Source organism: Schistocerca gregaria, chromosome 1 (genome assembly GCF_023897955.1).
Source record: "Schistocerca gregaria isolate iqSchGreg1 chromosome 1, iqSchGreg1.2, whole genome shotgun sequence".
NCBI lineage: Eukaryota > Metazoa > Arthropoda > Insecta > Orthoptera > Acrididae > Schistocerca > Schistocerca gregaria.
This window is the reverse complement of record NC_064920.1, coordinates 981,395,524-981,418,420: the sequence shown is the minus strand read 5'-3', so window position 1 is coordinate 981,418,420 and position 22,897 is coordinate 981,395,524. Positions and strand designations below refer to the sequence as shown.

Sequence of the window (22,897 nt, the reverse complement as noted above, 5' to 3'; positions counted from 1 at the left end):
CTGTATACTTAGGTTTTAGCTGGGTTTGGACGCAGCTGATAGACAAAGACACTCAACTCTCTGAATCCATCTGTCAGGTGCGCTTGAACTACTGCAAAAGATTTCCCTTAACATGGTAATGCCTTATCACTGGTATAAAGGAAATTCCTTGTGTTCGCCGAAAGTGGTTGATCAGTCGTATGGGTGAAAAATTTCTTCCTTCTGACAAGTCATTTCTTTGAAATCTCCATCGACAACGCTGACCCTGGAAGTCCCGTGAAATCTGTTTTGGAGTGAACTTTCATTAACTTCGGTAAAACCATGATACTTCGTTATCCTGTAGATCTTTGATGACAATGCCCGGTGATTCACAGTGCCATAATCAGCCGTCACGACGATAAAAACTAGTTCTGTAATTTAGTGGGTATAAAAGCTTCCTCATTAAATTGCGTGAAAATGACGACCTGAGAGGTGCAGCTCTTCTCTGATCTGAAACCTGCTTCTCCTTGTATTAGAATTGGGTCTATAGCGTGCATTAAATGACTGAACAACATTCACTCGAAGATTTTGTGCATATGGCACATCATGGATAATCACACGTAGAGTTTGTACACAGATGTTGAAAAGTGCCAAAATCCATTTTCTCGCTTAACCGTCGAATTATTTGATATGCTCCGTGGTGAAAATGGGTAACCATTTTCATGAGACTAGTCTACCTGCTTAACATTAACAAAATGCTCTGCTCTCCTTTCGACCTTCCCTGTTCCTCAATGGATGCTGTCTGGTAAGGTCACAGACCGCCGAGCAGTAGCCAAGAACTGGTCGAGCTACGATTTCGTTAGCTACTTTCATCTACATCTACATCTACATCTACTCTGCTATTCACAATAAAGTGCCTGGCAGGGAGTCCAATGAACCACCTTCATGCTGTCTCTCTACCGTTCCACCCTCGAACGGCACGCGGCAAAAACGAGCACTTAAATTTTTCCGTGCAAGCCCTGATTTCTCTTATTTTATCGTGTTGATCATTTCTCCCTATGTAGGTGAATGCCAACAGAATGTTCTCGTAAGCGGAGGAGAAAACTGATTGAAATTTCATGAGAAGATCCCGTCGCAACGAAAAACGCCTTTGTTTTAATGATTGCCACTCCAATTCACGTATCATATCTGTGACACTATCTCCCCTATTTCGCGATAATACAAAACGAGCCACCCTTTTTTGTACTTTTTCGATGTCATCCATCAGTCCCACCTGATGCGGATTCTACACCGCACAGCAATACTCCAGAATAGGGCGGACAAGGGTAGTGTAAGCAGTCTCTTTCTTCGTGGGTGACTTACTTTTCCTTAGAAGTGTTTCAATTAATCCCATCTTTTGTCTGTACAGCTAGTTCTATTTGGTAGTTGTTTCCCGTTACTGACCGCCAAACGTGTTAGCAAACAATGGCAAGTCTTCCCATCACAACACGTGTCATTTGCCTATGTAGAGAGTTAACTGGCAGCCCCTCCACCGAGCGGTGACGTTCTGCAGATCTCCCAGTATTTCGCTACAATTTTCTAACATTACGACTCCTGTACATACAACCGCTTCATTCCTGAACAGTCCATGGCGCTTCTGATTACATCCTTTATGTATTTGTGTACACTGTGGATGTTAACGAATCTGAAGTAATAATTTCTGACGACATGACCCCGATAAGGAAGACGTGCTGTCCACACACCAAACTATGCAGCATAGTGTTCTCAAAAATTTCTGCAAGTTTGTCAGTGGACTTAATATTCGCCATCTGTACATTTTGTTGTGTTCAACTGAACAAAACGAGACGGTAGCCTTGATCATATACTGAATATCAGTATTCTAGACCCCTCAAATCAAACCGCACTTCAGGGAGGAGCTTATTCTGGGACTACGAAGGCGTGGACATCAATAAAAACTGACAAACTGCAGGGACGTATTCCTGACATTAGATGGAAGAAAAAAAGGTCCTACGAACATGTATCCGGAAATGCATCGTTGCCACGGTAGATGGAGCTGACGAATGACAGTTCCTTTGAGCACCTTCCGTGTGTTGCATGCTGTGTGATTGAAGCAGCGTATATAAGCATCTGAACGGTCCGGCGTTCATGCCCCGAACAAGCCAAGATGGTGTTTGTGTATGGCCAAGCAGCTGGAAACGGTCGAGAGGTAGCACAGCTATAATACAACAAGTACCCTCACAGAAGCCAACTACATCACACAACATTTCGAGTGCTTTTTGGACATTTGTGTGATCATGGGTCCTCTCAGACAGACGAACTTGCAGGGGAGACCCGGACTGTGTGTGCGCCAGATTTGGAGGACGGGATCCTACAGGATATTGACACAAATTCTAGTACAAGCTCCAGGCAAGTGGTACTCCAACGTGATGTAAGCCGTACGATTATGTCTGTTCTGCATAACAACCGCTACTATCCGTATTACCTACAATCCCATGGAGGCCACTTTGAACATCTGTTGTCACGTGGATCCGATGTGGCTCTGTACTTTGTTCCGAGACGATTTGCTGTCGTTGCACGCACACAGTTCACTTCCAGAGACAAGTTCATAGGAAGTTATTTGCTCCATTGACAGTCAGGAATCCGTTCCTGCAGTTCGTCGGTTTTATTAATGTTCACCCTGCGTAAGAAAGTTTATTACTCATTTCGAAAATTTTCGCTATGAAGAAAATTCAGTACCCAGATTTTGCGAAGTTTGTCCAGAGTTTCACCAGCAGCTGCCTCGTCCTGCCGTCCTTCGTCTTGATGTCCCAGCTGGGGCCAGTGTAGTTGGCATTGAACAGGTAATAAATTTCAATGCAGTGAGGTGCACCTGAAACATAAGACAAGTTAGCAGCTTACAGAAAGATAGTATATAAACACGCATATATCTTTTCTGTTAACTTCAGTTTTCAGTCTCATTTATTTATTTCCGAAATACCGGGTGATGAAAAAGTCAGTATAAATTTTAAAAATGAGTAAATCACTGAATAATATAGATAGAGAGGTACAAATTGACACACATTCTTGGAATGATATGGGGTTGTATTAGAACCAAAAAAATAAAAACGTTCAAAAAATGTCCGACAGATGGTGCTTCATCTGTTCAGAATAGCAATAATTAGCATAACAAAGTAAGACAAAGCAAATATGTTTTTTACAGGAAATGCTCAATATGTCCACCATCATTCCTCAACAATAGCTGTAATCGAGGAATAATGTTGTGAACAGCACTGTAAAGCATGTCCGGAGTTATGGTGAAGCATTGGCGTCGAATGTTGTCTTTCAGCATCCCTAGAGATGTCGGTCGATCACGATAGACTTGCAACTTCAGGTAACCCCAAAGCCAATAATCGCACGGATTGAGCTCTGGGGACCTGGCAGACCGAGCATGACGAAAATGGCGGCTGAGCACACGATCACCACCAAACGACGCGCGCAAGAGATCTTTCACGCCTCTAGCAATATGGTTTTTTTTTTTTTTTGTTCTAACAGAACCCCATGTCATTCCAAGCATGTGTGCCAATTTTTACCTCTCTATCTACATTATTCCGTGGTTTATTAAGTTTTCAAATTTATACTGACTTTTTGATCACCCGATACATTTATTGACGAGTGATTAATGATATGAGATATTTGAAAATTCTCAAGTCAGTTGTATATTTGTGGAAATTCTTCAACAACATGATAAACCAACATACATTGGCGGAAAAAAATTGCAACACCAAAAAGTGATTAACGTAGAGTAATGAAATTTCGGGAAAACATTTATCTAGGTAACATATTTAAGTGATTAACATTGCAGAATCATAGGTTAATGTAAGCACTCACTAAGCCATTACAAATATGAAATGCTTGTACATTAATAACCGGCGATTGACACACTGTAGACGATGTTTGGCTACAACAGCGGTATGTGGGCGAGTGTTATCCAGGTGGGGAAAAAAATTGAAATGCTGTCCATGGCCGGCCGAAGTGGCCGAGCGGTTCTAGGCCCTACAGTCTGGAACCACGCGACCGCTCCGGTCGCAGGTTCGAATCCTGCCTCGGGCATGGATGTGTGTTATGTCCTTAGGTTAGTTAGCTTTAAGTAGTTCTAAGTTCTAGCCCCATAGTGCTCAAAGTCATTTGAACCAATGCTGTCCATGATTGGCAGCACAACAGGTCGACACACCAGACCTACGTACAAATTCGCAGTCAGTGTGAGTGGGATAACCACGAGGGAGCTGCGGCTGTAATACGAAATCACAGCCCAGACCATAACTCCAGTTATAGGTCCAGCGTATCTAGCACGCAGACAGGTTGATTGCGAGTCCTCAAAACTGTCCTCTTTCTAACTCACATTCGAGCATCAATGGCACCGAGACAGAACCAGCTTTCAACAGAAAACACAACGGGCTTCCACCTTCCACCCCCCACCCCCACCCCCCAAAGAGCTCTTGGTTCACTTCACCATAGCCGCAGAAGGCGGTGATTTGGTGTCAGTGGAATGGGAGCTGCAGGGCCTCTGGCCCAGTGCTGTCCTAAAAGTAACCTATTTGTAACAGTTCGTCGTGCCACTGTCGGGGAAACTGCTGCTAAAATTGCTTCTTTAGATAACAATAAAATAAATAAATGTCGTGCGACTAGGGCCTCCAGTCGTTTAGACCGTTTGCCGAATGCCCCACTTCGTCGGCTTGCACGTCGATCTGGATGTAATGATGATGATAAGACAACGTAACACCCAGTCCCTGTGCGGAGAAAATCTCCGACCCAGCCGGGAATCGAATCCGGGCCCTTAGGATTGACATTCTGTCGCGCTGACCACTCAGCTACCTTTTTTCCTCTATATTCGTTGAATTTGTTCGTGGCGGACATCCAATGACACCCGTTCAGGTTGTTCGTTGATCCATTTACTCAGTTTTTTTTTAATTACAGTTGGTAGCTAAACCCTCTGACCGAGCACGCTGAACTACCGTGCCGGCACCTTTCAGTAGTGCCACGTGGCAGCCCTGAGCCCAGTCTTCTTGCCACCGTACATTATCGTGGCCGCTTCTGCAAGCGAACATATACAGTGGCTATATTCCTGCCAACTCTTTCTGCAGTACTACAGAAGGAACATCCAGCTTCTCGTAGCCCTATTACCCAACTCGTTCAAATTCAATTAGGTGTTGATAGAGGCGTCTTTGTTTCCTTAAAGTTATTCTTGACTAACTTCAACCCACCACGTCCAGTCTCAATGTAACTAACGCTTACGACCTTTGCAGTGTGTATTTAAAGCAAACCTGATTTGGATCCCCATTTCTGAGCTACTAGCCACACTCTTGTACGAATGGTGCGAAATTTGAATACACATCATATCTCAGTTTTAGAAACACGCCCACCAACTTCGCACAACTCCTTCTTGGTGTTGCGATTTTTTTTCCATCAGTACATAAATTATGCATAAAATGTGCCACATATTTTAGTGCAAGCTTTTGCATGTAGATACTCTTAGACGTATGACAGCGCTATGGCTAAAACATTTGACGATCACTGCAATTTACCTTCATGTGGAGGGCCATAACCTCGTAACAATGACAAAGGTCGCCTAGAGTACTGCATGAACGACGCCCTTTACAAATTATTCTCCAATGGCTCTACTTCATCTAGCAAAAGGCCTCAAAGTACTACGCTAAAGAGCACTTAGACTGTTATTCTCTTTTTTCGGCTGATAGATTCCATGACCCTGTTTCATGTTCCATCCCTTCCAACCTTCCTAGCATATTGACACGCAAGAAACATTCAGCTGTTAAAGTGGTTACATAACGGGATTGAATCTTTATGTAGTTAGGTCACTAGTAGCCTTCTCCAATTAGATGGAAAATATCCCTATTTTATAATCCGGTGGTCGAGGGAATCTCAAATAAGCGTCGTCAATGGCGTAATGAAGATGGCAGAATGCAGGTGTATCAGGTACAAATTCTGAGTCCATGTTTTTCTGACACGCACTCTGAATTTAAAGGCACCCTGCATGAATATTTTAAAAGGAGCCGCTTCAGTGTCAACGACACTCATCAGTGCTGGCCCAGGATATATGACGTTATATTGGTACAAGTGTGTGCACTGCAGTTTTAATTTCATCGACGTGTGCTTGTTGTTTAACATTTAGCAACGTTTCAAAGGACTTGAGCGGTCAAAATCAACGGTTCCAATGTGCGCGAGCAACTCCATCTCTGTCTCAGTATCGTAATCATCAGATTATTACTCTATAATTTGAATGAGACTATGGATATCAAAAATAGCCTTCGGTAAGAACGTGTCATCAACCTGCTATGTTCAAGAATCATGAGGAAGATTTCTTATTGCGTCACTCAGTTCCCGCAAGCATCAAAGCATAACCAGGAATATAATTAAATTTAAAAATGTATAAGATTTTAGAAGTTTCTGTTCTACTAGTCATGTATTTATACCTTTATTTATTTGTTTAAATTTTGTAAACTTAAAAAGAAATTACAATTTTTGTTTCACTGGAGGGCATAAGATTTGTAAGTCTTCATACACTGAAGAACTACAGAATTTGGTACACCTGCCTAATATAGTGTAAGGCACACGGGAGCACACAAAGTGCCGCAACACGACTTGTCATGGACTCGACTAATGTCTGAAGTAGTGCTGGAGGCAATTGACATCGTGAATCGTGCACGGCTGTCCATAAATCCGTAAGAGTACGGTTGAGGGGGGGGGGGGGGGGGGGGCGAGATCTTTTCTGAACAGCAGATCGCAAGGCATCCCAGATATGTTCAATTATGTTCCTCTCTGGAGAGTTTGGCCGCCAGCGGAAATGTTTAAACCCAGAACAGTGTTGCTGAAGCCTCTCTGTAGCAACTCTGGACGTGTGGGGTATCGCTTTGCCCTGCTGGAATTGCCCAAGTCGGTCGGAATGCACAATCGATAATGAACCGACGCAGGTGACCAGTCAGGAAGTTTACGTACAAGTCACCTGTCGTCAGAAGCGTATCTACACGTATCAGGGGTCCCATATCACTCAAACTGCACACGACCCACACCTTTACAGAGCCTCCGCCAGCTTGAACAGTCCCCTGATGGCACGCAGGGTCCACGGATTCATGAGGTTGTCTCCATACCCGTACACGTCCATCCGCTCGATACAATTTGAAACAAGACTCGCCCGACTAGGCAACATATTTTCAATCATTAACAGTCCAATATCTGTGTTGACAGACCCAGCCGTGGCGTACAGCTTTGTGTCATGCAGTCATCGAGGTTACACAAGTGGACCTCCGGCTCCGAAAGCCGATATCGATGATGTTTCGTTGAACGGTTCGACCGCTGACATTTGTTGATGGCCCAGCATTGAAATCTGCAGCAATTTGCGAAAGGGTTGCTCTTCTGTCTCTTCAGTCGTCGCTGGTCCCGTTCTTGCAGGATCTTTTTCCTGCCGCAGCGATGTCGGAGATTTGATGTTTCAGCGGATTCCTGATATTCACGGTACACTGGTGAAATGGTCGTATGGGAAAATCCCCACTTCATCGTTATCTCGGAGGTGCTGTATCCCATGACTCGTCAGCCGACTATAACACCACGTTCAAACTCACTTAAATCTTGATAACCTGCGATTGTGGAAGCAATAACCGATCTACCAACTGCACCTGACACTTGTCCTACAAGGGGGGTTGTCAACCACAGCGCCGTATTCTGCCTATTTTAATATGCATGCCTGTACCAGTTTCTTTGGTATTTCTGTGTATATTCCATACCACTACAAACTGCAGGGCTTGATAGGAGTAAAAACATATTTGACAACTGCGTAATGTTTGTTACCAATAATTATAGATTTTGAAGTTGGGAAATGTCGGGTGATATTGGTTCGATTATCTTGTTATGTGTTTGTGTCTAAAATAAATAAAAAGGAAGTGTCATTGAAATTTGTCTTCCAAAAACAAGATATGTATTAGGTCAAAAAACAAAGCAGTACTTACCGTATTCTGTGTATCCCCAGCCGTCGTAGTCGTAATGGTAGTAGTAGACAGGCGCTGAGCTCACCTTCACCAAAGCCTGGACGAAGGTCTCGCAGGGTTCGATGTAGTAGATGTCCGATATCATCTGCAAAAACAATATCCAGTCAGTCTACTAAAGCCCCATTACTGGGACACTGTAAAAAAGTACAACGTAGCCGGCCGGAGTGGCCGAGCGGTTCTAGGCGCTACAGTCTGGAACCGCGTGATTGCTACTGTCGCAGGTTCGAATCCTGCCTCGGGCATAGATGTGTGTGATGTCCTTAGGTTAGTTAGGTTTAAGCAGTACTAGGGGACTGATTGCCTAAGAAGTTAAGTCCCATAGTGCTCAGAACCATTTGAACCATTTTTGTACAACTTACACTGAGATGATAACAGTCATGGGGTAGCGATATGCACTTATACGGATGCCGACAGTATCTCATACACAAGGAATACAATGGCAGTGCATTGGCGGATCTGCCACTTGTACACAGGTGATCCATATGAAAAAAGTTTCCGGCGTGATTATAACCGCATGACGGGAATTAACAGATTTTGAACGCAGAACGGTAGCTGGATCAAGACTGATGGGACATTCCATTTCGGAAACTGTTTGGGAATACAATATTCCGAATTTCACAACGTCAAGAGTGCGCCGAGAATGACAAATTTCAGGCATTACCTCTCACTATGGACGACGCAGTCGCCGACGGCCTTCACTTAACGAGCAAGAACAGCAGCAGCTGGGTAGAGTTGTCAGTGCTAAGAGACAAGCAACGCTGCGTGTAACAACCGCAGAAGTCAATGTGAGCGTACGACGAACGTATCCGTTAGGAACATACTGGCTTTAATGGGCTATGGCAGCGGCCGATCGATGCAACTAAACTACTGGCCATTAAAATTGCTACACCAAGAAGAATTGCAGATGATAAAAGGGTATATGACAAATATATTACACTAGAACTGACATGTGATTACACTTTCACGTAAATTGGGCGCAGGGATTCTGAGAAATCAGTACCCAGAACAACCACCTTTGGTCGTAATAACGACCTTGATAGGCCTGGGCATTGAGTCAAACAGAGCTTCGATGGGTGATATGTAAGGTGTCAGGCAAACCATACACCTTTCATCAAAAACCCTGACATGATAAGCAAATCCAGTAGTATGTCACATAGCTCCGAACAAATCGTGACATAAAATTAGCCAAAGTAATACGAGTAACGAGTGAGCAAATGGAACACCACAGACTAACACAAGAATGCCTAAATACATGTCATACCTTCCCACCGTGAGACAGGCGCAGTTCCGAGGGAAGAAACGAGAACAGAATCCGAGAGCAGAACCGTGTTAAACTGGAAGGCCCAAGGATAAGGGATGGACGGACACCCACGTCGCCAGCTAACCGCTAAGACCACGCCACCCCCAAGTTTTAGCGTGAGACTTTTTCGTGTCTCTGTTACGTTTGGACCACCCCCCAGCCCATGTTAAAGGATAGAGCCCTCCAGAAGAACAGTATAGATCTTACGATAACGCTAAAAGGACCACACCAGCTGCAAGTTTTAGCTGCGACTTTTTCGCGTCTCTGTTATGTTGCAAACTTTAAAAACATTGCCCCACCACGAAAAGTATAACGTTTCTCATTGGATACACAGAATTTTTGTAGGCGGAGCTAAAGGTTAACATTGAGACCCTGATTGGTCAGATGAAAACACAGTCAGATAGTTTTTTTAAACCAACTTCGGTAAATGGTAGCAAGGAGAAGTTAGGTGAGGAGAGTTAGTTCCGAGACGTCGAGCTGGATGGCTGCTGCGCCGGCCGCTGCCCCCCTGAAGCTGCCTAACCAACGACAAGGTGATGAACGCATGCGATGCCGCATAACAAAGCAAAAAGCTTCACTCAGAACTGCAGAAGTCTCATCTGTTACACCCCCTTTTTGCGTAATACTAGTGCCGATCGTCAATTAAAGCTCATGGTGTTCACATTTGCCACTTGAAGTAAAAATCTGAAACGCGATGATTTTTCTCTTACATAGTTATTGAGAAGCCACATCAGACACTGTAATTTACGACAAGTTAGATAAGTAATTAAAGATAATTTAGGGTCACTGTAGACCATTTTCATAGTTTGCTCTTTTGTGAAACTTAATTTAACCCTAGATTATAGATGTGATATGGCATAGGTCATCCTTCGATCCATTGTAGAAATTGGAAAGCCATTCAGGTAATATTCGTTCACCTTTTTGTTGAACGCAGTTGGTTTTTACCATCCTGTATTAAAACATTTCCTTTTATCAATAGTGCTATTTAGAAACAATGGTTTGTGAGTAGAATAAAATGTCCAATGGTAAACTTGACTGCTTTTTCGACGTTATTTTATCAGCTAAATAAAAATAGGAAAGCCATGAACCCTTCCACTAAATTTAGTTAGTATTAAGATTCGTTTACAGGGAGTGCAGTGGAGCTGACCCTGAAATCATTAAGTATTTGGTTATATCATCACTAGTCTCACTGAACTCTTCTGAATTCTACATGTCATATGTGGTCTGGCGTCTCCTTGCCAGCTACAGGTCCCAGGTTCAAACTAGTCAATTCCCTAACAAACACGCTCAGGGCGCCGTTGCGCGAAAGTGGTAGGGAGACACGATATAGAACAAACAGACACCACCATGAATGTTAGAAAATGGCGACCTCTAACAAACCTATGTTATTGGATGCACCCTGTGGACATCGTGATAAAGCATCTGCTAATACATTCGCTGATCCTGGTATGTGTGTAATAGTGAAGTCAAACTCTTGTAGTATTAACATCCATCTGGCTAACCTCCCATGAGTTAGTCTGGCGGATAACATAAATTCTAATGCTTTGTGGTCAGTGTATACTTTTGTTTTTCTTCCGAATAGGAAGTATTGAAAACGTTGGAAGCCCCATACAATAGCCAATGCTTCCAGCTTTGTGACTGAATAATTTTTCTCGCTTTTTGTGAGTACCCGACTGGCAAATGCAATTGTTCTATATGATGTTAGCCCTGCCTGTTCGTATTCTTGGAATAAAACAACTCCTAAACCTGTTTTCGCGCTATCAGTGGCCATACAAAAATTTTGTGTTAGATCAGGATGTGCTAAAATAGGTGCTGCTGTTAGTGCGTTTTTCACTTTTAAAAATTCTTCATTGGCTTGTTGATCCCATACCCATGGCGTGATTTTTTCCAGTCAATGCACATAGGCGTGGTGTTGCGAGAGAGTAGATCCAAATAAATTTTTTATAGAATCCGGTGAGACCTAGAAATCCTCTGAGAGTTTTCTTATTATATGGAGTACAGAATTCTTTGATTGGGTCGGGCATTACCCCTATCTCGGAAATTATGTGTCCTAGAAATTTGACCTGTCGCCTTCCAAATTTGGATTTTGTTATATTTACTGTGACCCCATGCTCTTTCATGATCTGTAAGAACTGATTTAATGTGTCGTTGTGATGTTCCCAAGAGAATTCTGCTATAATCACGCCGTCAATATAACAAGTAATGTTTTGTAAAATTTCAGGACTGAGTATAGTATTAAATCCCCTAATAAACGCTGCTGATGATATGTTTAAACCAAATGGCAATCGTTTAAACTGGTAACATCTACCGAGTACGATAAATGCTGTAAATTTTCCACATTCTGGGGCCAATTCTATTTGCCAGAAACTACTCCGTAAATCAATTGATGAAAATATCTTAGCACCTTGGAAGTTCTGTATCAATTCCTCTAATTTTTCTGGGCGATCTGTCACAGTGATTATGGTTGTGTTGATCTGTCTGGAATCAAACACTAACCTGATGCTCCCATCTCGTTTTTGTACAATATCGTCATTTAACATTTTAGATATCTCCTGGAATACTTTATTCCTGTAGCTTAATGGGATTGTATAGGGTGGCTCTCTAAATGGTTTGTGCTGTTTTACTTCAAACTTCTACTGGAAGTAATACTACCAGTCTTAGGTAAATATACCTCTGCATTATCTCGTAAAATACCCTCTAATTCTCTTTTACTGTGTTCCGAAATACCTTGAGCATCTTGCAATTTTTCGACGATTTCTTTATGGACTTCTAACATGAGTTGAGGCGATTCCTTCTTTTGTGCATACCATTCTAATTCTTAATCCTCTTTATCTCGCGTCATTCTTAATCGTTTGTTTATAACTGGTGTTTCTTCTAATTTTAGCTTTTGCTCAAAGAGAAGTGTGACATTCCCGGACGTTACGCTACATTTCCCCATAACTATTTTCGCTCATCTCTCATTTAAAAAATCTGCACCTATCATCAAATCTACAGTTAGTTTAGGTATAATCACGAAGTTGGCTTCGAACTTTTGACCTTGGCACGAAAGAGTTAACTTCGTTTGTCTCGTAACTTCCGCAGCATTGTTTCTAATAGGATCTCTTACTTTAATCTTACGTGTTTTCAGAACTGGCAATTCCTCATTGGCATTACATTGCATGAATAAAATTTCTGAGATCGCAGTCAGTTCACTTCCGCTATCAATTACAATATTGACTGGGATATGCTTTACCATGGCCTTCACAATTGGTTGAATTTGAAAGGGTTGCTTATGTTCTTCTTCTTCTTCTTCTTCTTGCATAAACGAATCCTCCACTAATTCATACACGATTTTTTTTAGGAATTTCCCTTGTGAATTCGAACTTTCTGTAGGATAAGCTTCGACTGTTACTTCTCTCTCTTTTATTTCCTCTTCTCTATTTCTTCCTTCATTTACGCTTTCTTGTACATCCTCTACTTTCTCCTCATCCTCGTCTATCCTCTCCTTCTTCGTCGCTACTTCCACATAATCGCATCTAAAGGCTCTAATTATTGCTTCATAACTTCCTTCATTATATACGTTGGGTTGTGTGCCCACTTGTAACTTATTTTCAACATCTGTCGACTGCGCATTATCCTCATTGAATTCGCTTTCCCTGGTTTCCATCTCACATAGCTCTGCAGTACTCATTATTTCGTCCTTTCCTCCTACATTCGTTGTGCATGCCTCTGGTAATTCATCTTCCTCATCAGTATTCTCCCAATTAATTTCGTCCCAAAACGATATTGTTATTTTCTTGTCTTCGTTTTCATCTGGTCCCTGCGGATTTGTTTCTTCCTTAATCTCTTCTCGTGATAAGATTTTTACTTCTCTGTTCAAGGTGCTGCAATTGTCCTGGGTCGGTGCGTCATTCTCTATGGCATGGGCGCTTAGCTGTCAATTCGAACGTTTATTGGGGTTTGGTGGTTTTACCTCCACCTCTTCTATCTGTATTCGCTTTTCATGTTCAGCTTGTTGGTAGTGGTTTCTTTGTTGATAATTTGTCGGTAATTGGTTCTCCAGTACCCGTTCCAGTTGTTGTTATTCCCTCTGTAATAGTTGTTGCCGTTCCTGGGTGAATTATAGTTATTGCTATATTCTCTTCTAAGTCCATAACCGGTTCTTTGTTGAAATCTAATGTCGTTTCTTGGTGCGAAGTTATCACGTGGTTCGTAATTATTGTTTCTTCGTACTGTGTCTTGTGGATTCCACTGCTTTTTGCTTTCGTTTTCACGTGTGCATCTTCATTTTCTTGCGTCATCTTCCGAAAATATGAACTCTAGTTCCCTTAGAATACCTTTAAATGCTTCGAATTCATTGTCTCCGCGACCTACTAATGATTGCCGATATTTCAATGGGAGCTTCATCGCGCATAATTTAATCAACTCTCCGTCACTGTATGGTACATCTAAGCATTGATTTTTCTTTGCAATCAATTCGAAAAATTTCAAGGGACTCTTCTCTCCTGAATTTTCAAAATATGGGTTGTGTAATAATTCGTACTTCACTCTGTTCTGTGCTTCGCTGGACAATATCGTGAGAGAAACTTCTCTCTGAAATCTTCGTACGATCAGCATGTCGCTGCAACATTCTGCATGGTTTCTGCGACTGTTCCTGATATATGTGCACATATAAAGTCTAATTTGTGTGCTATCGTCCAGTGTTCTGGTAATCCTACTCGGAATTGATCAATAAAAGATTGTGAATGTAATGAGTTTCCTTCTCGAAAGTGTTGAAATTTTCTGACTGTGAGGAAATGATCGATGTCGTACTTCGTCATAGTTCCATATGAAATTCGCGATTCTTCGCCACTTTTGTTTCTGATAATTTCTCCCGTCGTTCTTTCCGGTTGTGGTAGATCCATTGGATATTGTCCACTGTAAATTTCGGCTACCCCTGCGTAGTATCGTTGGAGTGGTACGCAATAATTTTCTTTCACCGGTTGTGAACGTGTAGCTGAATGCATTGCACTGTACTCTTAGCGACCTGGCTTTCCATTGTCATGTAATGGTTGGGTATCTTGTCTGGCTAACCTTAACGCTTCATTGCACGATCCAGGCTGTCTTGAAACATACATTTGTAGTTCCGCATGTGTTTGTGATGACGTTTGTTCATCAAGAATTTCGAAACGTGTTTGTTGCTGTGCAAGCTGTCTGATTTCACGTATGTTACTTTCCGCCTGTGATTGGAATCGCAAATGCGTAATATCTTCGTTAATTGCTTGTTTTTCCGGTGCTGATACAGATACGGATGTTGTTGCAGATTCTGTGCTTATTCGATCCTGTTCACTACGCTCTCCAATGGTTTGCAACAACTCTGTTCGCAATTTCTGAAATTGTCGCTTCGTTTGCGCTTCTATTTTGACTATGCGGTTACCATATCTTTTCAGCGCTGCTTTTGTGATACGTTTGTGTAACACACTGTTTTCAACAATTTCCCGCGCTGTACCTGCTGCTTGTCTAGTAATTTCGTTTATCTGTTTCTTTAGTTTCTTGACTTCTCCCTGGGTGTTGTTACGTAATGTTTTGATCTCGTCCTGAATGTCATTACGCAATGTTTGTACGTCCGCTTGTACCTTGTCAATGTCTGTTCTCAATTGTTTGTGACCTGCTATTAAGTTTCCTATCACTTCTCGAGATTCTTTTGCCTCGTCTTCAATATGACTTAAGTGTAACTGAATTTTTTTGTTTTATTCTTTAATCTCACGCATTTGTCTCGTGGTTACTGCAATTTGCTTCGTCATTTCTTCATTCTGAATTTTAATTTGGTTCGCAATTTCTTTATTTTGTCTTGTCATGGTTTCCGTCATTAATTGTAATAATTCTGCCAGATTGGTGGGTCCTATTGCGTTTTCTTCCGACGTCCCACTCTCTGTGTTTTCGCTCAAGTGTTGGTTCGCAACCGATTGCATTGAACTGTGCTATGACACGTTTCTGCTTGCATTCCTTGTACTCTGTGGTGAGGGAGCTCTGATTACTTGTACTATGGGTTCTCCGTATTCAAGACGCAAGTTAGAATCCTCATCGACTGTCTCTCTACTTTCCTGCTCCTCTGTCGTACGCTGACTTACGTTTTCCGTGCCTTGACGTACATTATCCTCGTTATGGTGCGTTATATGTCCTATTTCTCGCGATACTGCATTGTCTGTTGTACTGTCCTGTATTCTCTGGCCATTTTCATGCTGAATCTCTACCTCAATTAGGTCAAGGTCTCGATCCGCCATTGCTAATCTTTCCGAATCCCTTATTTTCTGTTTTAAAAGCAATTCCCGCGCCCTACTTCGCGTCAACATGCGCTCATACGATCTCACGGGTTTCCTAAACTTTTTGTTCACACGACTTGACAAAACATTCACTTACTTGTTGGGTGAGAATCAAATTGTCAATGATGTATCCGCCACCTGAGCGCTTGCATTGGAGAGAAAACTTAATTCTAACAATATCAAAATTCATAACTTAATTATGCTGTTGTCTCTGTTACGACGTCTCACTATTTATTGAATACTTTCTTACTATCTATCGCTGCAGCTACTGTTTTCGACTATATATAACTTTAAGAAAAAATTTTTTACTACGAAAATTTTTCAGCAGGTATTTTTGTGACCTAGTTAGGCATGTGGTCGACCTTCAATCATGGTATTTTACCATCCTGGCAGGGTCGCCATTTTCTAACATTCATGGTGGTGTCTGTTTGTTCTATATCGTGTCTCCCTACCATTTTCGTGCAACGACGCTCTGAGCGTGTTTGTTAGGGAATTGACTAGTTTGAACCTGGGACCTGTTGCTGGCAAGGAGACGCCAGACCACATATGACATGTAGAATTCAGAAGAGTTCAGTGAGACTAGTGATGATATAACCAAATACTTAATGATTTCAGCGTCAGCTCCACTGCACTCCCTGTAAACGAATCTTAATACTAACTAAATTTAGTGGAAGGGTTCATGGCTTTCCTATTTTTAGTTAGCTGATAAAATAACGTCGAAAAAGCAGTTAAGTTTACCATTGGAAATTTTATTCTACTCACAAAACATTGTTTATAAATTGCACTATTGATAAAAGGAAATGTTTAAATACAGGATGGTAAAAACCAACTGCGTTCAACAAAAAGGTGAACGAATATTCCCTGAATGGCTTTCCAATTTCTACAATGGATCGAAGGATGACCTATGCCATATCACATCTATAATCTAGGGTTAAATTAAGTTTCACAAAAGAGCAAACTATGAAAATGGTCTACAGTGACCCTCAATTATCTTTAATTACTTATCTACCTTGTCGTAAATTACAGCGGCTTCTCAATAACTATATAACAGAAAAATCATCGCATTTCAGATTTTTACTTCAAGTGGCAAATGTGAACACCATGAGCTTTAATTGACGATCGGCACTAGTATTACGCAAAAAGGGGGTGTAACAGATGAGACTTCTGCAGTTCTGAGTGAAGCTTCATGCGCTGTTTTGCGGCATCGCATGAGTTCATTACCTTGTCGTTGGTTAGGCAGCATCAGGGGGGCAGCGGCCGGCGCAGCAAACATCCAGCTCGACGTCTCGGAACTAACTAACGTCTCCTAACTTCTCCTTACTACCATTTACCGAAGTTGGTTTAAAAAAAACTATCTGACTGTGTTTTCATCTGACCAATCAGGGTCTCAATGTTAACCTTTAGCTCCGCCTACAAAAATTCTGTGTATCCAATGAGAAACGTTATACTTTTCGTGGTGGGGCAATGTTTTTAAAGTTTGCAACATAACAGAGACGCGAAAAAGTCGCAGCTAAAACTTGCAGCTGGTGTGGTCCTTTTAGCGTTATCGTAAGATCTATACTGTTCTTCTGGAGGGCTCTATCCTTTAACATGGGCTGGGGGGTGGTCCAAACGTAACAGAGACACGAAAAAGTCTCACGCTAAAACTTGTGGGTGGTGTGGCCCTCTTTATGTTATCGTAAGCTCTATACTGTTTTTCTGGAGGGCTGTAGCTTTTAACATGGGTTGGGGGGTGGTCCTTGACGTAACAGAGACAAGAAAAAGTCTCACGCTAAAACTTGGGGGTGGCGTGGTCTTAGCGGTTAGCTGGCGACATGGGTGTCCGTCCATCTCTTATCCTTGGGCCTTTCAGTTTAACACGGTTCTGCTCTCGGATTCTGTTCCCGTTTCTTCCCTCGGAACTGCGCCTGTCTCACGGTGGGAAGGTATAACATGTATTTAGGCATTCTTGTGTTAGTCTGTGGTATTCCATTTGCTCACTCGTTACTCGTATTACTTTGGCTAATTTAATCTCACGATTTGATCGGAGCTATGTGACATACTACTGGATTTGCTTATCATGTCAGAGTTTTCATGGAAGGTGTTGGATTTGCCTGACACCTTACAAGTTCATCAACAGTATTGTGGCGAGCCACTTGCTCGGCCACCATAGACCAGACGTTTTCAGTTGGTGGGAGATCTGGAGAATGTGCTGGCCAGGGCAGCAGTCGAACATTTTCTGTATCCAGAATGGCCCGTACAGGACCTGCAACATGCGCTCGCGCATAATCCTGCTGAAATGTACGACTTCGCAGGGATCGAACGATCGAACGAAGGGTAGAGCCACGGGTCGTAACACATCTGAAATGTGACGTCCACTGTTTAAAGTGCCGTCAATGCGAACAAGAGGTGACCGAGACGTGTAACCAATGTCACCCCATACCATAACGCCGGGTGATGCGCCAGTATGGCGATGACGAATACACGCTTCCGATGTGCGTTCACCGCGATGCCACCAAACACGGATGCGACCATCATTATGCTGTAAACAGAACCTGGACTCATCCGAAAAAATGACGTTTTGCCATTCGTGCACTCAGGTTCGTCGTTGAGTACACCATCACAGGCGCTCCTGTGTGTGATGCAGCGTCAAGGGTAACCACAGTTACGGTCTCCGAGCTGATAGTCCATGCTGCTGCAAACGTTGTCGAACTGCTCGTGCAGATGGTTGTTGTTTTGCAAACTCTCCATCTGTTGACTCGGGGATCGAGACGTGGCTGCACGATCCGTTACAGCCATGCGGATAAGATTCCTGTCATCTCGACTGCTAGTGAGATGAGGCCGTTGGGACCAAGCACGGAGTTCCATAATACCCTCCCGAACCCACCGATTCCATATTCTGGTGACAGTCATTGGATCTCGACCAACGCGAGCAGCAATGTCGCGATACGATAAACCGCAATCACGGTACGCTACAGTCCGACCTTGATCAAAGTCAGTAACGTGATGGTACACATTTCTCCTCCTTACACGAGGCATCACAACAACGTTTCACCAGGCAACGCCGGTCAACTGCTGTTTGTGTATAAGAAATCGGTTGTAAACTTTCCTCATGTCAGCACGTTGTAGGTGTCGCCACTGACGCCAACCTTGTGTGAATTCCTTGAAAAGCTAATCATTTGTATATCACAGCAACTTCTTCTTCGTGTCGGTTAAATTTCGCGTCTGTAGCACATCTTCGTGGTGTAGCAATTTTAATGGCTAGTAGTGTACCTTTGCTAACAGCACGTCATCGCTTACAGCGACTCGGCTACGTGGAGACCATTTGCATTCACGGACTTTGTTTTCCAAAATAGGGGGCCACAATTGTTTGCGATTGGTTTTAGGAAGATTCTGGACAGGTCGATGGAAAGATTTGGCCACTCACATCGCCCGACGTGAATTTCATTCGAACATTAAAGGAACGGAATTTAAGTCAGTTAATGCACGAAATAGTGCACTGGCAACACTTTCGCAATGGTGGACGGGAATAGAGGCAGCATGGCTCAATATTTCTGTTGGGGACTTCCATGCCACGTACAGCTGCTGCATTACGCCGGGCGAGAAAGGTCCGACAGGATATTAGGAAGTATCCCATGACTTTTGTAAGCTGAGTGTATATTACGTGTGAGCCGTGTCGGCTCCGTTTCCTTTCACTAATTGCCCGCCTCGACCACATGAGTTCGCAGCCGCGCGCTGTTCATGTAGGGAAGGGGGTGAAGGGGTGGTGTCGCTATAGGGGAAGCGAGGCGTGGCCTCGCGGAGTAGTGAGCTGGGAATGGTGGGGCTTGGCCGGCCACGACCTCCCCCCTCGGTGCCAAGGGGGTCACAGGGTTCGAATTTGTTCTAGGCGGACTGACTTTGTGCATTGCGAAGTTTGTGTGTGCCAAACGATTTTCTGGGGTCAGTCCCTTTCTTAATGTAAAGCTCAGTAACGTCTTCTGGAATTGATTAGTTTGCCGGGTGGTAATCTAGTTGCGCTTGGTAGCTGATCCGTGGCCGCTTTGCTGCTTCTTCGCCTAGAGTGGATTTTGGCTCCGAGAAACCGATTTCTTGTCTGAAAGTATGGTAATTTGATGTCACTAAAGGCCCCCTGGCTCAGCAGCTCTTGTGGCAGAGCGCCTTCAGGAAATTTTGGAAAATATTTCGAGTAGATTTCCCCGCCATGTTATAGTTCTGGATGGGGATTTTAATTTGCCGGCTATAGACTGGGAGACTCAGACGTTTATGACAGGCGACAAAGAATCCAGTGAAATTTTTTAAAGGGCTTCATCTGAAACCACCTTGAGCAGTTAAACAGAGAACCGACTCGTGGCGATAACATACACTCCTGGAAATGGAAAAAAGAACACATTGACACCGGTGTGTCAGACCCACCATACTTGCTCCGGACACTGCGAGAGGGCTGTACAAGCAATGATCACACGCACGGCACAGCGGACACACCAGGAACCGCGGTGTTGGCCGTCGAATGGCGCTAGCTGCGCAGCATTTGTGCACCCCCGCCGTCAGTGTCAGCCAGTTTGCCGTGGCATACGGAGCTCCATCGCAGTCTTTAACACTGGTAGCATGCCGCGACAGCGTGGACGTGAACCGCATGTGCAGTTGACGGACTTTGAGCGAGGGCGTATAGTGGGCATGCGGGAGGCCAGGTGGACGTACCGCCGAATTGTTCAACACGTGGGGCGTGAGGTCTCCACAGTACATCGAAGTTGTCGCCAGTGGTCGGCGGAAGGTGCACGTGCCCGTCGACCTGGGACCGGACCTCTGCGACGCAGTGCCGTAGGGGACCGCACCGCCACTTCCCAGCAAATTAGGGACACTGTTGCTCCTGGAGTATCGGCGATGACCATTCGCAACCGTCTCCATGAAGTTGGCCTACAGTCCCGCACACCGTTAGGCCGTCTTCAGCTCACGCCCCAACATCGTGTAGCCCGCCTCCAGTGGTGTCGCTACAGGCGTGAATGGAGGGACGAATGGAGACGTGTCGTCTTCAGCGATGAGAGTCGCTTCTGCCTTGGTGCCAATGATGGTCGTATGCGTGTTTGGCGCTGTGCAGGCGAGCGCCACAATCAGGACTGCATACGACCGAGGCACACAGGGCCAATACCCGGCATCATGGTGTGGGGAGCGATCTCCTACACTGGCCGTACACCTTTGGTGATCGTCGAGGGGACACTGAATAGTGCACGGTACATCCAAACCGTCATCGAACATATCGTTCTACCATTCCTAGACCGGCAAGGGAACTTGCTGTTCCAACAGGACAATGCACGTCCGCATGTATCGCGTGCCACCCAACGTGCTCTAGAAGGTGTAAGTCAACTACCCTGGCCAGCAAGATCTCCGGAGCCGTCCCCCATTGAGCATGTTTGGGACTGGATGAAGAGTCGTCTCACGCGGTCTGCACGTCCAGCACGAACGCTGGTCCAACTGAGGCGCCAGGTGGAAATTGCATGGCAAGCCGTTCCACAGGACTACATCCAGCATCTCTACGATCGTCTCCATGGGAGAATAGCAGCCTGCATTGCTGCGAAAGGTGGATATACACTGTACTAGTACCGACATTGTGCATGCTCTGTTGCCTGTGTCTATGTGCCTGTGGTTCTGTCAGTGTGATCATGTGATGTATCTGACCCCAGGAATGTGTCAATAAAGTTTCCCCTTCCTGGGACAATGAATTCACGGTGTTCTTATTTCAATTTCCAGGAGTGTATTACGCCATCGGGTGACAATCAAAACGCGAACTATTAGAAATAGTTAACGGGGAACAGTGAATCAGCGATCATAAAGCGGTTACTGCATCGATTATTTCTGCCGTAAATGGAAATATTAAAAAAGGTAGTAAGATTTTTCTGTTTAGCAAAAGTGCCAAAAGCAGGTTTCAGAGTACTTCACGGCTCAACACAAAAGTTTTGTCTCAAGTACAGATAGTGTTGAGGATCAGTGGACAACGTTCAAAACCATCGTACAATATGCATTAGATGAGTATGTGCCAAGCAAGATCGTAAGAGATGGAAAAGTGCCACCGTGGTACAACAACCGAGTTAGGAAACTGCTGCGGAAGCAAAGGGAACTTCACAGCAAACATAAATATAGCCAAAGCCTTGCAGACAAACAAAGATTACGCGAAGCGAAATGTAGTGTGAGGAGGGCTACGCGAGAGGCGTTCAATGAATTCTAAAGTAAAGTTCTATGTACTGACTTGGCAGAAAATCCTAAGAAATTTTAGTCCTATGTCAAAGCGGTAGGTGGATCAAAACAAAATGTCCAGACACTCTGTGACCAAAATGGTACTGAAACAGAGGATGACAGACTAAAGGCCGAAATACTAAATGTCTTCTTCCAAAGCTGTTTCACAGAGGAAGACTGCACTGTGCTTCCTTCTCTAGATTGTCGCACAGTTGACAAAATGGTAGATATCGAAATAGACGACAGAGGGATAGAGAAACAATTAAAATCGCTCAAAAGAGGAAAGGCCGCTGGCCCTAATGGGATACCAGTTCGATTTTACACAGAATACGCGAAGGAACTTGCCCCGCTTCTTGCAGCGGTGTACCGTAGGTCTCTAGAAGAGCGTAGCGTTCCTAAGGATTGGAAAAGGGCACAGGTCATCCCCGTTTTCAAGAAGGGACGTCGAACATATGTGCAGAATTATAGTCCTATATCTCTAACGTCGATCAGTTGTAGAATTTTGGAACACGTATTATGTTCGAGTATAATAACTTTTCAGGATACTAGAAATTTACTCTGTAGGAATCAGCATGGGTTTCGGAAAAGACGATCGTGTGAAACCCAGCTCGCGCTATTCGTCCACAAGACTCAGAGGGCCACAGACACGGGTTCCCAGGTAGATGCCGTGTTTCTTGACTTCTGCAAGGCGTTCGCTACAGTTCGTCATAGTCGTTTAATGAACGAAGTAAAAGCATATGGACTATCAGACTAATTGTGTGATTGGATTGAAGAATACCTAGATAACAGAATGCAGCATGTCATTCTCAAAGGAGAGAAGTCTTCCACAGTAAGAGTGATTTCAGGGGAGTGTCGTAGGACCGTTGCTATTCACAGTATACATAAATGACCTTGTGTATAACATCGGAAGTTGACTCAGGCTTTTTGCGGGTGATGCTGTGGTATATCGAGAGATTATAACAGTGGAAAATTGTACTGAAATGCAGCAGGATCTGCAGCAAATTGACGCATGGTGCAGGGAATGGCAATTGAATTTCAATGTAGACAAGTGTAATGTGCTGCGAAAGAAAGAAAGAAAGAGCTCTTATCATTTAGCTACAAAATAGCAGGTC

General features: G+C 43.7%; 1 protein-coding gene across 1 annotated transcript in view; it reads right to left on the bottom strand.

The window, feature by feature from the left end:
* LOC126311221 (esterase B1-like) overlaps positions 1-22,897 on the bottom strand; it is a 100,822-nt gene that overhangs the window by 3,775 nt on the left and 74,150 nt on the right. Inside the window, exons 8-9 of the mRNA XM_049992215.1 lie at positions 7,956-8,079; positions 2,695-2,827 (exon numbers count right to left, since the gene is read on the bottom strand). Coding sequence (XP_049848172.1) covers positions 2,695-2,827; positions 7,956-8,079 — 257 coding nt within the window. The remainder of the gene's footprint in view (positions 1-2,694; positions 2,828-7,955; positions 8,080-22,897) is intronic.